At 39.1% G+C, this 16,519-nt stretch overlaps 1 protein-coding gene across 4 annotated transcripts in view; it reads left to right on the top strand.

Annotated features, from left to right (window-relative positions):
• The window catches only part of TRAPPC9 (trafficking protein particle complex 9), a 504,673-nt gene that overhangs the window by 233,165 nt on the left and 254,989 nt on the right, over positions 1 to 16,519 (top strand). For all 4 annotated transcript variants that reach the window (XM_030445091.1, XM_030445093.1, XM_030445094.1 and 1 more), the window contains one exon: positions 9,247 to 9,400. In XM_030445091.1, coding sequence (XP_030300951.1) covers positions 9,247 to 9,400 — 154 coding nt within the window. The remainder of the gene's footprint in view (positions 1 to 9,246; positions 9,401 to 16,519) is intronic.

The raw sequence follows: 16,519 nt of genomic DNA, 5'->3' as shown, positions 1-16,519 counted from the left end.
TGATAACGTTTCAGGTGTGTGCGCCTTGAAAAGAGGAACATTGCCATCAGTTGTATGATTTATTGGGGGTTTTTAAGTCTTTTCTCTGACCAGAAAGTGAGTTGTTGCTCCAGTTTTATCCTGTGGAAGAAACTGTGAGACCTGTCTGAAGGTCTTGGTGGCCTACATAGGTTTTACACAGAACCAACTCCATGCATATGGTACCAGTGTGCCCTGGGGCCAGCAACAACCATCAGGGCTGGGACAGGACACAGACCATGCTGTGATCTGTGAAGGTGATTCCTGACAACAGTGCTCCTTACCTGTGTTCCTGCTTTCTTTGGAATGTTGCAAAAAGCAGAGGCACTTGGTGGTTTTGTCCCACATTCCTTAATGCAAGGTGTGTGGAGTCAGAAGGAACATAAGGGCTGGAGCCAGGTGAGTACCTGGTTCTTTCTCTTGAGGCTCCTTGGAAAAGATGCTCTGAATATAAGAGATGCTTGCCATATTCTGCTGTGTTTTTCTCTTTATTTTGGGGGGATGGGCAAATTTTTAAGTTTTTCCCTATAATGACTACACATGACTGTAGGAGAGGTTTTGGTCTTTGCTGTACCTGGAATAGAAATCCAGTTTTTTAATTTATACCTATTTTTGTTTGAGCTTTTTCACATATAGAGCCAGTACAGAATTATTCAAATGAGCAACTGGATATGTACATAGACCTTCTGAAATTTATTTCTCTGTTTATTATATTCCACTGAAAGAGGGGTAGGTGGTACATCATGGTGTTACTCTGGATAATGACAGGATTATAATCCTTGCATAGTTCAGCTGCTGTGAATAAAGGAGGGATAGTCAACTCAGTCTTCAAGTATTATCATACTTAGGCTTTTCCAAAGTTCCTAATGGAGTGAATTACTATTGGTCATTATTCTCTTATACCTCCTATAGAAACTGGTATATTTATATATTAGGCTATTATTATCATTATCATAATTATGAAATTTCATGAAATAGCTAACAGTTTTGCTGCATGGTCATTGCCATGGAAATCCAAATCATTGATTTGGCTAAGTGGAAAAAGATGGAAATTGAAGCTAATTATTATTGCTCTTGATTTCCATTTTACCATTTTCAGATCATAGAATCATCGAAGTTGGAAATAGACCTCTAGGATGATCAAGTCCAACTGTCCAGATTTGGAGTTATTAATTGGAAAATCAGATTATCAGCTTAAACCCCAAAGACTTCTGTAGCTGACTGTCTCTTAACACTGTTCCATGTTCAAGTATTACATTACATACAGTGGAACTGTTCTTTCCTGATTTAACTTTTCATCATCTGAAATGTTGTGGATCAGATAAGTATAAGCTGTTGAATTTTACAGACATCAGCACTGTGGTTTGGCTTTTATCTCCTCTTCAATTATTTTTTAAAATAATTAAGTCCTAAATGAAGATTTTTTTAATTTAATTGACCTTTCTGAGACTAATGGAAAAATTTATCTTTGGCTCTGTTTGGTTCAGATATGAAGCAATCCTTTTTCTTCATGAAGTCAATTTTAGGCCAGGAGGAGGGATCATTAGTTAGGAGTTTCTTGAGCTACTTATGTTTACAGTTGTATTTTATCGTAGTTAATGAAATATAGATTGCACTTGTAAAGCAGTGAAATAACCAGAAGTAAACACAAGGTATATGTTCATTTGAGTTGCTTTACTGTTTCATTTTCAACTAGGGATACATACATACATATACATACATACATACATATTCATTTCACAAGAAATTTGATTCTTGAGGCCCCTCTTTGCCTATAAATTACTGTATATTAGGCTGTCACGACCAGTTTTATCTCAACTCCAGAACTTATACTTGGGGTGGAGTTACGTTTGCCTGAAGCATAATAGTATAGACAAGTATTACTGAGAGTGAACAGTGGAGGAATCAAGTGAAGTTTCTTTTTTTTCTTTTTCTTCCTTTTTTTTTAAAGTAGGCTTTGTCTTTTTTCCCTCGTGCAAGTGAGAACAAGAGTATCATCCTCACTCCTGCCTTCTCCTGAAATTTAAAGTCATTGACTATAGAGAAACTATTCATATACATGAGGATTTTGCATAAGTAGTAATAATATTGTCTGGCTCTGTGTCCCTGCTCTCTGCTTCATATAAAAAAGAAGGATGGGCAGGAAGCACAATATTGAACAGTCTCCAGCTGCCCCTTTTCAGCTTCATTATTGAAATGGCTTGCAAAATCATCTGTGGATGATAGTATTTAAATAGGTAGTTAGCCATGAGGAAGAGGTTTTAGGTTCCTGTTACATCCTTTTTTCCTAAAGATAATTAAATAAGGACTGTCTCTAGATTTTATTCTTCCAAATAAGAACAGCAGTATTTTATTTACTTAATGAAAGATAAAATCTAGTTATGTTAACCAGATTGCTGCTTCTCTTTTAATACCATGCCTGGTTTTAACCCTGTTTTGTTTGGAGAGTGTGACATATTTAATTTCACTGTATAGATTCATCCTCTTAGATAAGATGAGGATCTAAAAAGAACCAAGATGCACCCTTAGGAATAGAGTATTCCTGGGACTTGCCCATTCTCCTGCCAGGAGTAGGGGTGGGGGTTTGTAGCACTACAGGCAATACTCCTGAGTGAATTCTTAGATTTTCTGCTCCTTGCCACTTTCATGAAACCATTGGTGTTGCTTAATCTTACCTGGCAGTGTAAAGAGGGATGTGCAAGGTGCTGGGTCAGGAGTAATCATCACACCACTTAAAGGAAGTTTTTTTTTTCTTGCTACAAAGCCTTTTCTGTTGTGTGTTTTGTTGTTAATACCATGGAATATTTCCAGTAAAGTTGAAACTCATGAGAGGTGGTGAAATGAACTGTCTGGTATCTTTAATAATTATGTACTGTTCCTTTAATAGGACTTGAGAGAACTGTCATTGAAATGTCTGCAGCACCACGAGAAGCTTTGTAATTTTTTTTTCCCTGTAAGTCATACTGACAGGTGAAGTGCAATGATAGCGTGCAGACACATCATCAGCATTGCCAAGGAGCTGACCTTTTCCTCTTCATTCATTTAATTTGTATTTGAATAATTTGCATCCCTGTAATGATGCTTGCTTGAGTAGCTGTCACAACGGCTTGGGCTCCTTTCATGACAAAACCCAGTGGTTTCAAAACATGATTTTCATTATTCATGGAAACTGTTGTTACTTTATCCCTCCTCCCATACAAGCAATGTTAGCCAGAGAGAAACAAAACCTGTTTTACATTTGCAGGATTGGCTATTAAATATTTTTGCATAATGCAGTGTTTTCATACAAATGGCTCATGATATATTGAAACCTCTTCTTGTAGGAAATTTAGTTAGCTACCCATGAGGCAAAACAGGTTAAAATGAAATTCTAGCCCCTTTCCCTGGAGCAAGTATGTGTTTAAACTTCTGTGTTTTAAAATCTTTTATTTTCCCTGATAAGTAATTACTGTGAAGGGAAAGATTCTCTGATTGCAGTTACCTGTGCACAATCATAGAATCATAGAATCCTAGGGGTTAGAAGGGACCTCGAAAGATCATCTAGTCCAACCCCCCCTGCCAGAGCAGGGCCACCTAGAGTACATCGTGCAGGAACGTGTCCAGGTGGGTTTTGAATGTCTCCAGTGAAGGAGACTCCACGACCCCCCTGGGCAGCCTGTTCCAGGGCTCTGTCACCCTTACAGTAAAAAAATTTTTTCGAATATTCAACTTGAACCTCCTGTGCTCCAATTTACACCCATTACCCCTTGTCCTATCACTGGTCACTACTGAGAAGAGCCTAACTCCATCTCCCTGACACTCACCCCTTACATATTTGAAAACATTGATGAGGTCACCCCTCAGTCTCCTTTTCTCCAAACTAAAGAGACCCAGCTCCCTCAGCCTTTCCTCATAAGGGAGATGTTCCACTCCCTTAATCATCTTAGTAGCTCTGCGCTGGACTCTTTCAAGCACTTCCCTGTCCTTCTTGAACTGAGGGGCCCAGAACTGGACACAATACTCCAGGTGCGGCCTCACCAATGCAGAATAGAGGGGGAGGAGAACCTCTCTTGACCTACTAACCACACCCTTTCTAATGCACCCCAGGATGCCATTGGCCTTCTTGGCCACAAGGGCACATTGCTGGCTCATGGTCATCCTCTTGTCTACCAGGACCCCAGGTCTCTTTCAACACTGCTCTCCAGCAGGTCAGCCCCCAACCTATACTGGGACATTGTGTTGTTCTTCCCCAAATGCAAAACTCTACACTTCCCCTTGTTGAATTTCATCATGTTTCTCTCTGCCCAACTCTCCAGCCTGTCTAAGTCTCTCTGAATGGCAGCACAGCCTTCGGTGTGTCAGCCACTCCTCCCAGCTTAGTGTCATCAGCAAACTTGCTGAGGGTACACTCTATACCCTCATCCAAGTCATTGATGAAGATATTGAACAGCACCGGTCCCAGTACCGACCCCTGAGGGACTCCACTAGTCACACACCTCCAACCAGATTCTGCCCCATTGACTACAACTCTCTGACTCCTTCCTTTCAACCAGTTCCTGATCCAATAACCATGATTATCCAAGCTGTTTGTAAGAAATACAATGCCCATTTCAATCTGAATTGTATTTTTTTTTAAACTTCTTTCTTTATAGATTCTATAGATTCTTGTATATCATAACAGAGAAGAACAAATCTGGAGAGGAAAGTAGTATAGAGAACTTTCATTAAGAAACTTAGGTTGTAACTGTAGAGTGAAATGGACAAAGACTTTTTTACATCTTCAGTTCCATTAGTTTGATGTACAACATAATGACAAAGTTGGGTGATAGTCAAGGGTTTGCCTTTCACTGCCTTCTACTTATTGTAGGATAAAGCCCTTGTGACTTCAACAAATCATTTAAAAATTGAAAAATTCCTTTTTTCTTTTTTCCAGTTGGTGATTGTAACCCAATGTCCATTTTACCTATTTGCTCCCTCAATCAACTGACTTCAAGAACTGATCATCCACTCATTCATACCTCACTGGTGAAATGCATCTTTTGATTTGGGAGAAATCAATGTATTAAAAGTAAAACAAAGAAGCTGTGTTTGTCTAGGAGCTGATTTTTAAGGATATGAGCATGGCTGGGCCCAGAGAGTCATAGTCAATGGAGTTAAATCCAGGGCACCAGTGGTGTTCTCCAGGGCTCAGTTTTAGGGCCAGCCTTGTTCAATAATTTCATCAATGATGTAGATGAGGGGGTTTGAGTGCTTCCTCAGCAAGTTTGCAGATGACACCAACTTCTGTGGGCATGATGATCTGCTTGAGGGTAGGAAAGCTCTGCAGGGGGATCAGTATCACTGGGATGAGACCAATAATAGGAGGTTTAATGAGGCCAAGTGCTGGGTCCTCCGTTTTGTTCACCACGACCCGAGGCAATTCTACAGGCTTGAGGAGGGGTGGCTGGAAAGCGCCCAGAGGAAAAGGTCCTGGGGATGTTGGTCATCAGCCAGCAGTGTGTCCAGGTGGCCAAGAAGGCCACCAGAATCCTGGCTTGTATCAGGAATAGTGTGGCCAGCAGGAGCAGGGAAGTGATTGTAGCCCTGAACCCTGCACTGGTGAGACCACAGCTCGAGTGCTGGGTTCAGCTCTGGGTCCCTCACTACAAGAAAGACATTGAGGGGCTGGAGTGAGTTCAGAGAATGGCAACCAAGCTGGGGAAGGGTCTGGAGAAAAAGTCCTGTGAGGAGAGGCTGAGGGAATTGGGAATTATTTAGTTTGGAGAAGAGGAGGATGAGAGGAATTGCTCTCTACACCTCTTCTCTCAAGTGAATAAAAATAGGACTGAAGGAAATGGGCTGAAGTTGCACCAGGGTAGGTTTTGACTGATTTTAGGACTAATTACGACTAATAGTAGGAATGGTTTATTTACTAAGAGAGTAGTCAGGTGCTGGAATGAGCTTCCCAGGGAGGTGGTGGAGTCACCATCTCTGGAGGTATTTATAAACTTTGTAGATGAGGCACTTCAGGACAGACTCTGATGGGCATGGGGTTTTGTTTTGTTTTGTTTTTGAGGGGGATGGGTTGATGGTTGGATGTGGTGATTTCCAGCCATGACAATTCTGTAATTCAGGTTGTTCACCCCACTCTGAATCTTACCTTTTCTCACCTAAGACATGGCAGAAGAGAACAGAGAAGGGATGGATCAATGTTGAGGAAGTGTGCAACTGTAGCAAATGTCTGGAAAAATGTCTTACACTCTAGTTGGCATTGTGATATGGAATATATATATATTATTTATTTTATTTGGAGGGGGGTTGATTTTGGTGTTAGATGTGTTGATCTTAGTGGTCTTTTTTAACATGACAATCATGATTCTGAGCTGATGTTATGGTATTTATATTTTGTTTTAATTTTTGTAGACAGTCTTCCCAATTTACTATGAGGAATAAATGCTGAGGGTAACATTGACCAGAAAATGCAGGGGCAAAACTTGATATGAATGTTTTTCACACAAAAGGAAGTAGATACTGGCGATGAAATGTATAGATGTTTAAGAGCCACATTTTAAAATGTTTTGTAAGATTCATAGATGTTCTGAGTACCAGGAGCCCTAGTTGCCAAAGTTTTCCATACCTTTAGTGTAGAGAGACATTGTCAACCAGGTGCCTTGAATTGCCAGTGAGTGGGTGTGAGTCCACCTGTGCCTGATTAGGACAGGCCCCTATGGGCATGGGCAGACCAGGGGGCCAATAAAGGTGGGACACACACCCACAGAAGGCACCTCAGCTCACTCTGGTGTGAGGCATGGAGAGCCAGCAGCTCGTCGAGCCTCTGGAGCAGAAAGGCTCTTCTCGCTACACTTCTACCCTGGAAGTGCTGTGTGGTGGTTGGAGTCCTGGAAGAGACCAGCAGCTCGTCGAGCTTCAGGAGCAAGAATGGCTCCTCCCGCTACACCTTAGAGCTTAATAAAAGTTATTTCAGACACAGCTGTACAATGAACTGTTTTTAAACAGTAATGTGGGCTGTGTTCCTGAAGCCAATGTGGATTTATTGTAGACTGCTGGAGAGAAAAAGTACTTATATGCATATTTAATTTTCAGAAAAAAAATGTCAATTATGATTCCTTAACAGAAGAAACACATTCTGAATGCCCTCAATTAAATATTAAGTATTATCAGGAAAGGAATGCTAATATATCATCCATTTAGAGAAGAGTGTCACAATAATTATGAGAGATGTTTTTCTGGGTTTATTGGGTCCCTTGACTGTGCCTAAGACAATTTGAATATACTATAGGATGACTAACTGAGTATTTGTTTGAGATTTTAAGCAGCACTTTGTGTGATAATATGAACAAAGTGCTGAGTTTGCATCCGCTCATGTACCACAGAGCAATGAAAATAATTGTAGAAACAAAGAAAAAATGTTTTTATGTCCCAGTTGTGTGTCTATCCCCCTCATGCATCACCCATGCAAAATTCAGGAAAATCACCTGGCGTTTGCAGAGTGAAATCATATTCCATGCCAGTAAGGACTGTTATTATTAGTCACAGTTCAGGCCTGGTATTTTTTTTTTTCTTAAATCCACTCTACAGATTGTGTCTACGTGTTTTTTCATGACTTTCTTTACTTCTGGCTTCCTGCACTTACAGTGGTACTTGCAGTCACGTTTGCTTTTTTGTATGCCCAGCACTTGTTGGTCTTTGCATGCATATAAAGAACTCCTTTTGATCTCTTGCTGTAAGTAAAAATAGGCTAACGAAAACACCTCTTAGAGAAAGATAGATTAATTCCTTTGCCTGTTTTAAGTTTTAAATGGGAAGTTCAGCAAAGATGCCTGAAGCAGTAGTTGTGCCACATTTTTCTCAGTGCTGTATGTACTTTTGAATGTGAAGGTAGTTTTGGAACATTAGGAACTTCTCCTGAGATGTCAGTTTTGCTCAGGATGGAGCATGATGGGTTTGTGGACTTGAATCCATCTTCCACAATAAACTTCATGAGCTCTAGGTTGTTCCTTGTTCTTTAATTGCTGTGTATTTTGTCTCAGTTTCTTTAAGGTCAGGATTCTCTGAATTAATGCTGACTATTAGAAAATCTCTTCTGGCCTGGGGGGATTTCAGAGCCCTTTTCTTGTTGACTTTTGTTACTAGTGCTTTCCTTTTGGCAACAATTCATGGAATATATTTCCTTCTTTATATGTAGAAAAAAGATAAAGCAATAGTAGTAATTCTGTGTGTTGTGAAATGCCCTTCTCATACTGTTTCTTAGACTTTATTTCCATTTCATCTTATGCCTTTCATCAAATGGTTTTCAAAGATGTTGCTTCATCTCTTTTTTCCTTACGTGCAAAGTCATCTGAAGAGCAATATATTTATTCTTCCCTAATTATTTTTTCTATTCAGACAATTCAGGAAATTAAAGCTGTTTTGGCAGCACAGTATATTAGATCTTCTATAACCACATTTTGTGTGATGTGAGCTGGTCAAAGTCCCTGTTATATTAGATTAGTAATTCTGGTTTAATGTTATAAATGTTTAGTACGCGTTATAGCGTAATATATTTAATTTAATTTATTTTATATATTTAATTTAATTTGCTTTTATGCCTTACCGTACATTTAATAAATCAATTATTTTAACCATTTACTACCTATGAATCATTCCGTGATTATTGAAATTAATATTGCCTGTCAATTCATGAAGATAGATTACACAGATGGAAGTATCTTCCAGGAAAGGGCCAAGGACCACATTTAAGCACTAGTACTGTGTTATTTTGTTCTTTCTTTCCTGAGTTTTGTAAGGAAATTTTAAAGGATTAATTAAGAAGTTGTTTGTAAAATAAATGAAGGGCACATGGCTTTTGAAGTGTGTTCCTTTTTCTTCAGGAGACTTTTTTGTCCATAATATTTTGCTTCCACTGATGTTTAGGTTGGGATAAAAAAACTGCTTGAAATAGTTCATAGCATTGTGACCCAGTCTCGTTGCTTTTTTCCAGTGAGTCAAGAACATCCAAGGCTTTTACATACCAAGAGGAAGGGCATAAGATGGAAACACATGATTTGTAAAAAATCTTCTCATCTTCAGTAAACTTGGGCTTGATTTCAGTAGCATACAGCTTATGTATCACTGGGTGTACAGATGCCAACTGAGACAAAGAGACTGATATTGTCATGCTTGGTTTCCCAGTGGTCTCCATGTTATCTGGAAGTAATATCTTGAAAACTGTTATACTAAAAATTTCTCTTTCTTTTCCCTTTTTTACAGAATGGCAATCCAAGTTGACAAGTTCAGTTTTGAGAGCTTCCCAGAATCCCCTGTTGAGGGGACACAGTTTGCAAACGCAAAGCAGCTGGAAGAAGAAAGGCAACAAGCAAAAGGTCTGGAGATTAACAGCAAGCTGGATATTTGCTGGAAAATTATATCCTTTCATAAACAGTTGCTTTAAAAATATATAAATAGATGCCCTATGACACATCTTATTATATAATTCAGCTCACTTTAGAGCAGTGTTACTGAAAAGAAAAGTAATTAGAACTACGAAGCGTATCATAATTATACACTGGTTAAGGTTAATCGTGCTTTATGTTATTTAGATGAAGCTGGGGCCTTACTCTAATAATTTTTTCTGAGTCATTGAGCATGCCACAAACCCAGTGTGTTTTTCTCAACGTTTTGGCAACTGGGAAAGTATAGGTAGGATTGATGAGGAGTAGTTTCACAGCCTCAAATTTTCCTGTTCTCCCCCCCCCACCATCATCCTGCGTAACAAGATCCTGAAGAAATAACATGAAGCTGCATTTTGAGACTTTCCATATATTTAATTAAGCAAATCAGAACATATTTGAATAATATATTTCCAAGTCCTCTTTATACATTCAGTAATATATCTAATCTTGGGTAGTGTTTTTAAAGCTCAAAAAGGACTTGCGTGATTCCTTAGTCATCCTAAACATAAAATTCCCCACAATAATAAATGCAGTAAAGTATTGCTTAGTGGTTATTAATAGAAATTGCATTTAATTTAGATTTAAAAAAACCAGTGGTGATGTTGTTAATTTGTAATTTCCATGAAAAAACTTGTGCTTGCCATGTTAAAATACAGTTTTTCATGATTTTCATCCAGGGAAGGTTCTGGGCCACCAGCAGCCCCCCAGCCCATGAGCTGGTACTCAGCATGTTCCAGAAGATTTATATTTTCACTCAGATCATTCTCAAATTCCTGTGATAGTCCATGCCAGAAAATGATACAAGAGTGGCTACAAATGGTGGTTATATTTAGAGTTGCGTCTTTGTACTTTTAATTACACCTTTATCTAGTGTTCTGAAATGATTTTTAGTATTAATTATTAAATTAGCTGCACAGGATTAGTCAAAGGTAAGACTTGGGACATAAATGAGGCTCCTGTGCCTGGTTCTGTCCATGCTCCCTAAGCTACATTTCAGAAAGAGTTATCAGAAATGCATAAAATGCAAAAATGTCAATATTTAACCAAACTCACTTATAAATTTCCTGTGTTATGGAAAGATATTAAAATGTTGATATCACAGTGGAATCTTATGCTGGAATTGAATGCATAGCTGAATAATTTTGTCAGGGTGCAAAAATATATCCTCATTTATTCTGTTGCTGAGCACACTGTTTTTAGATCCGTTCTGTGCTTTGTATAAAACCCAATTTCAATACCAAAACTCTGACAGTGAACATATAAGTCAGTACCTCTCAGAAAACCAATAGAACAATGTATTGAATTGGGTGTGTGTTAATTAGTGCAAGCCTTAGTTTCTCTGTTTTTCAGATGCAGCACAAATGTTCTCTCTGTTCCTGGATGAGACTATTCTCATGCAAGGCAAAAAATTGCTCATTTGTTTAAAGATCCTGAAGAAACATGTAAATTTGTACAGATTTGTGTCCTAAGAGTCCGTCTTTATCCTTTTATTTCTTATTGCAACATTTTTCCTCTTATTCTGCTAAGTTGAGAAACCTTCCTTTCTGAGACATCTGTCCTCCTGTCACAGTACTTCGACACTGCCAGCAGAGTTATTTTTTGTACTGATGGACAGAAACACAGAGAAATGGCTTAAATGCCTAAGTCTTTTTTCCTTAAGAAGGCATCCTTTAATGCAGCCAAGAGAGAAAAACTATTTGCAGAAATACTAAGGGATAGAGTTGTTGATGTTTATCACTAGAGAGGTGTTTTTGCAAAAGCCTTTTGAATGGCAAGACCGAGTGATCTTGTTGGTTTCTACCAGCTTGGCACCACTTTGGTTATTTCAGCTGACCTTTCTTTGCTAAGTGTATTTATGGGAAAGAGAAATGTGTATTTTAGAGAATACATTTCAGACAAATCTTATATTGTCTGAATATAAGGGGGTATATTTGCTTACAATTTTGGCTTACAATTTCTTACATTTGTACTTCCTTGGATGATAACAAATGAAACCAGCACATAAACAAATGCTGCAAACTCTGGGTTGCACTGACTGCAGTGAACAGTTAATTTTATGAAACTTAATTTTATGAAATTAATTTTATGAAGCAATTAATTTTATGAAACTTAATTTTACGAATGTTAGTTTTATGAAACTCCTGTGAGGGTCAAAAATAGTTAAAAAAAAATAAGTGAGGATTTCAGGTTGTATCTGTATGTCTTGATGGGCACCAGGAAGTATTTTCCCAGTATGGAAAGTCCATTTTCCATGGCTTTAATCCAGGGAATATTCAGGGTTTCCAGTGATGAGATTTTCAGTGCTTCACTTGTTGAAGTATTGCAAAACTTGATTGTTTTTCATTTACTGTTGGAGGGCTGAAGGCAGGAGATAAAGGCAGCACAGCATGGTATTCAGTTCAACCTTTTTTACATGTTTGACAGAAACAAAATTATGAGAAAGTACCTTATGAGAAAGCTTCCTGCCATGCCATTTCAACTAAGAAACTATTTCAACTAAGAAAATATTGGAGTAATGTAATTTACTGTGTCTTTGAGATTATAGGTGTATCAAGGTATTGAGATAATTTAAATTAAGAATATGCTGAACTTTTTTTTTGATCTCTTAGACAACATCTGGTATCAGCTTTATCAACTGGGGTTGGTTTTAAAGAGGATTTGAACAGGCAGAGTACATGTAGTATTACAGTGGCTGATGTTTTCAATTATGCTTCTCATCACAATTTGTAAATATTGAAAAACAAATTTAGATTTTCTTCATCCATCCTGATGTGTAATCCAGGCATCTGTACAAACTGTTTTTAAAGTTTCTCAAATGCTGAGGTCTGGTGCCCAATGCTTGAAGATTACAATCTTTTTACTGATATTTGTACCTGACTTCTTCAAAACCTTGAGTTAAGAAACATCAGGCTCCTCATGTAAAAGATGAAGGGCAGGTTAACTTCTCTTGTGTTCTTCACATGCCCTTCAGTTTATTTGAATATTGATTAGTGCCATCATACAATTTTAGTTCAGAAATTCAAATGTGTTCAGAATTATTTCAGAGAATTTGATCACATGTAGGTGATCTTTATTTTTAGAAGAATAAACAAGGATTTTTCAATGGTCAGATGATGGAAGGAATTTTTCATAGAAAATTTTTGCTAGGGGTAGCATAAGAAGTTATTTATGCTTCAGTTTTGTATGTATTTTATTTCATCATAACTCTTGCTGCTGCTTAATGAACAATCTTTCATTATCCTTTAGCTCTGGGTGCCTCATGGAGCAATAGGATGAGGGGGGGCAGTTTCAAACTAAAGGAGGGTAGATTTAGGTTGGACACAAGGAAGAAAAGTCTTAACTGTGAGGGTGGTGAGACACTGGCACAGGTTGCCCTGAGAGGTTTGTGGATGCTCCATCCCTGGGAGGGTTCAGGGCCAGGATTGGATAGTGAATGCTGGAGGTCTCTCTGATTATGGCAGGTGATCTTTAAGGTCCCTTCCAACCCAAACCATTCTATTGGTTCTGTGATCTGATGCTATGTCTATATGATACTGTGCGTGGGTTGTTTTAGGAGAGGAGACTGTGCAGACCTGACAGGCAGAAGTGACTCTTTGGGAGGGTTCCAGAAAGATATGATGGACCAGTCACTAGTGGTGCTCCCCAGGAATCAGTGTTGGGCCAGTTCTGTTTAATATCTTTATTGATGATTTAGATGAGGGGATTGAGTCCATCATCAGCAAATTTGCCAGATGACACTAAGCTGGGGGGGAATGGTGGATCAGCTGGAAGGCAGGAGGGCTCTGCAAGAGGGACCTGGATAGACTGGAGAGTTGGGCTGATTCCAATGGGATGAGGTTCAACAAGGCCAAGTGCCGGGTCCTGCACTTTGGCCACAACAACCCCATGGGGAGCTTCCAGGCTAGGCACAGCGTGGTTGGAGAGCAGCCAGGTACGAAAGGGACCTGGGAGTCTGGATTGACAGGAAGCCTGAACATGAGCCAGCAGTGTGCCCAGGTGGCCAAGAAGGCCAATGGCATGCCTGGCCTGGATCAGGAACAGCGTGGGCCTAGCAGGTCCAGGGAAGGGATTCTGCCCTGTACTCAGCCCTGGTGAGCCACAGCTTGAGTCCTGTGTCCAGTTCTGGGCCCCTCTGTAGTGTAACAAGGCAACCAGGTGCCCCTAATTAGGCACAGGTGGGCTTAACACAGAGCTCATGCCCACTCCCCTGGCAATTAGGGGCACCTGGTTGCCTTGTTACACTAACCCCTCAGTTCAGGAAGGAGATCGAGGTCCTGGAGCAGGTCCAAAGGAGGGCAACTAGGCTGGTGAAGGGACTCGAGCACAGACCCTATGAGGAGAGGCTGAGGGAGCTGGGGGTGTTCAGGCTGGAGAAGAGGAGGCTCAGGGGAAACCTCATCACTCTCTACAACTCCCTGAAAGGAGTTTGGAGCCAGGGGGGTGTTTGGTCTCTTTTCCCAGGCAACTCTCAGCAAGACAAGAGGGCACGGTCTCAAGTTGTGCCAGGGGAGGTTTAGGTTGGATATTAGAAAGAATTTCTTTATGGAGAGGGTGACCAGACATTGGAATGGGCTGCCCAGGGAAGCAGTGGATTCTCTGTCCCTGGAGATATTTAAAAAGAGACTGGATGTGGCACTCAGTGCCATGGGCTGGGAACTGCAGCAGTAGTGGATCAAGGGCTGGACTTGATGATCTCTGAGGTCCCTTCCAACCCAGCCAATTCTATGATTCTATGACCTCTAAGGGCAACCTTCTCAAAGCCTGGGAGTTGCAGCAGTCAACAAGTTTCATCTGACTCTTCAAGCAAGACGTATCACAAGGTGACTTGCAGCAAGTTCAATTAAGCAAGTTGCAGCAAGGTAAATTCTAGTTAGGTACTAAGAAAAATCCTTTTCACAACAAGGGTGCTCAAACCCTGGAACAGATTGTCCAAAGGTGCTGTAAATTTGATGTCCTGGAAGGCATGGAAAAATTCCTCATGAGACCTTGAGTAACCTGATAAAATTTTAATATTTTGTATGCCTTGAGCATAGGGCATGACAGTGACTCCAGAATTGCCTTTCAGTAGAAGTTATTCTGTTATTTTGCAGCCACACTGTGTGGTGGGGCAGGGAATGACCATTGAAAACTCTTTTCCTCCCCATTTCCTGCTCTTCCTAGGGTTGTTTGCAGCCAGAGAAATCTTCTGATCTACACTGGAAGAATTGCTATTTCAGTGAAATGGCAGCACTATAACTTTTTGGAATAATTTTCTTGAAAATACTCTAAACCTGGCTCTAACAGTCTTTAAAAAATGAGACTTCCAGTACCACCTTAAATATCCTGTTTTGTTTATAACTTTCCTAATAGTTATATATTTTTTCTTACTTTAACCTTAGTTTCTGTGATTTATGTGAAGTTTGTCCCATTTACAGTGTTTTCTTACATTTTGGAAATTGTATTCTGTGTCCCTTCCTCTTTTTTTTTTTTTCTTCTCTATATTTAAACCTAATAGCCAGCTTTCAAAGGGCATTTTCTTTCAGGCATATTGCTGATGTTGCTCTGCAGTATAGCTATATTTTTCTTGATAAGTGGGATCCAAAGCTGGAAGCAGTACTCCAGGTGAGGTTCCTCATAGAATAAAAGCTGTATCTTCTCTATTTATCTTATGCTTGCTCTGAGAACTATTCCTAACTTCTTTTGCAAGTGTCCCCTGTCTGATTGATTTTTTTGCATGTTGTCTGAGTAATTATTACCATCTTCCATTTATAGATTTGTCAGTTCCTTACAGGGTGATAGTTGGAACTTTTCTTCATCGATTTTCATCTAAGTGCTCTTCCTAAGTTCCACTTATTTCTTAGATTTGTGAACACTGACATCTTTCCAAATACTTTTATGACTGGTTTTGTATCTAATTTGTATATTTGTATTTAATTTTCTAAGTAGCCAATCAGAATTTTGAAATGATTATGTATTGGGCAAAGCCTTGACTCATCTCACCTGACATGCTGTCTGAGCTTGACAGCAAACCACTGATAACTGCTATTGAAATTTACTTTTCTGTTTGTCTGTTCAGCTTTTGATGATTTCATCTTGATCATAATTATGAATCTTCAGTTATGAGAATATTGCATGTTACAGAATTTCTGTACATCAATAAATGTGATGTTCCCTTAGGAATGCTTTAGTTGGATGGAGCTTTACATTTTCATGCAGCTTCCTAGCATCAACACTTACTTGCAAAAGTAACTGATAGTTAATAACCTCCATAACTTAATGTAATCAGTTTTTATAATAAAATATCACAATAATAATAAAGCAGAAAGCTTAAAATATGACTAAGGCTACTGCTGTAAGTGAACTGTGATCATTAATAATTTAAATCTGTTTTTCATTAATATAATTTCTATTTATGAACATTCACTAATTTGTTTATGTTGTGTGCATGCTTCCACCTGTACTTATTTGCAAAGGAACCAAGAAACATGTTATTGGAAATTAATCTTTTTAGAGGGATGCAAGATGTGGAATGCAGCACAGCAGACAGAAGAAAAACCTGGGTAACCACCATTTTAAAAAATCTATTGTATTTTTAAGCAGTAGGTTTTAGATAACAGGCTGTGTTAGAGCTGTGGGTAGCCAACTACACATTAGACAGTCAAAATAATATAAAATATCAGAGTTTTCCTTAGGGAAATAACTAGTTCATTTGACTGTCATTCAGGTTTTTGGTATGAAGCAGTTTATATCACAATCTGTTGCTGAAGAAATGCAGAATAAAGGTGCCAGCTGTGAAAAAGTATTTTTTTTTAAATTGTTTTTTACACAGATGTACTTATTGGCTCTGAGGGCCCCATTGTGGCTGGTGGGGCATCTTGTCCAAATGAACGTGTCTTGAACTGACAAATGTCCCAGTTGCTCTGGGACCTGGAAGTCAAACACAAACTGCTGTGTTTGATGTTAATAGCAGAGATTTGACTCTTGGAAGTGAGGCCTGAGTCAACAAAGATATTCAAGAATCTGACTCCTATGGAATCATAGTGAGATTTCAGCAAATGATTTGGAGCTTTGGTTGAGTAGCTACTGCAGTCAGACTGGGCTTTGTTAGGCTG

This window comes from Calypte anna, chromosome 2 (assembly GCF_003957555.1).
Source record: "Calypte anna isolate BGI_N300 chromosome 2, bCalAnn1_v1.p, whole genome shotgun sequence".
Lineage (NCBI taxonomy): Eukaryota > Metazoa > Chordata > Aves > Apodiformes > Trochilidae > Calypte > Calypte anna.
The sequence above is the reverse complement of the archived record's forward strand: the minus strand, read 5'-3'. Positions and strand labels throughout refer to the sequence as shown.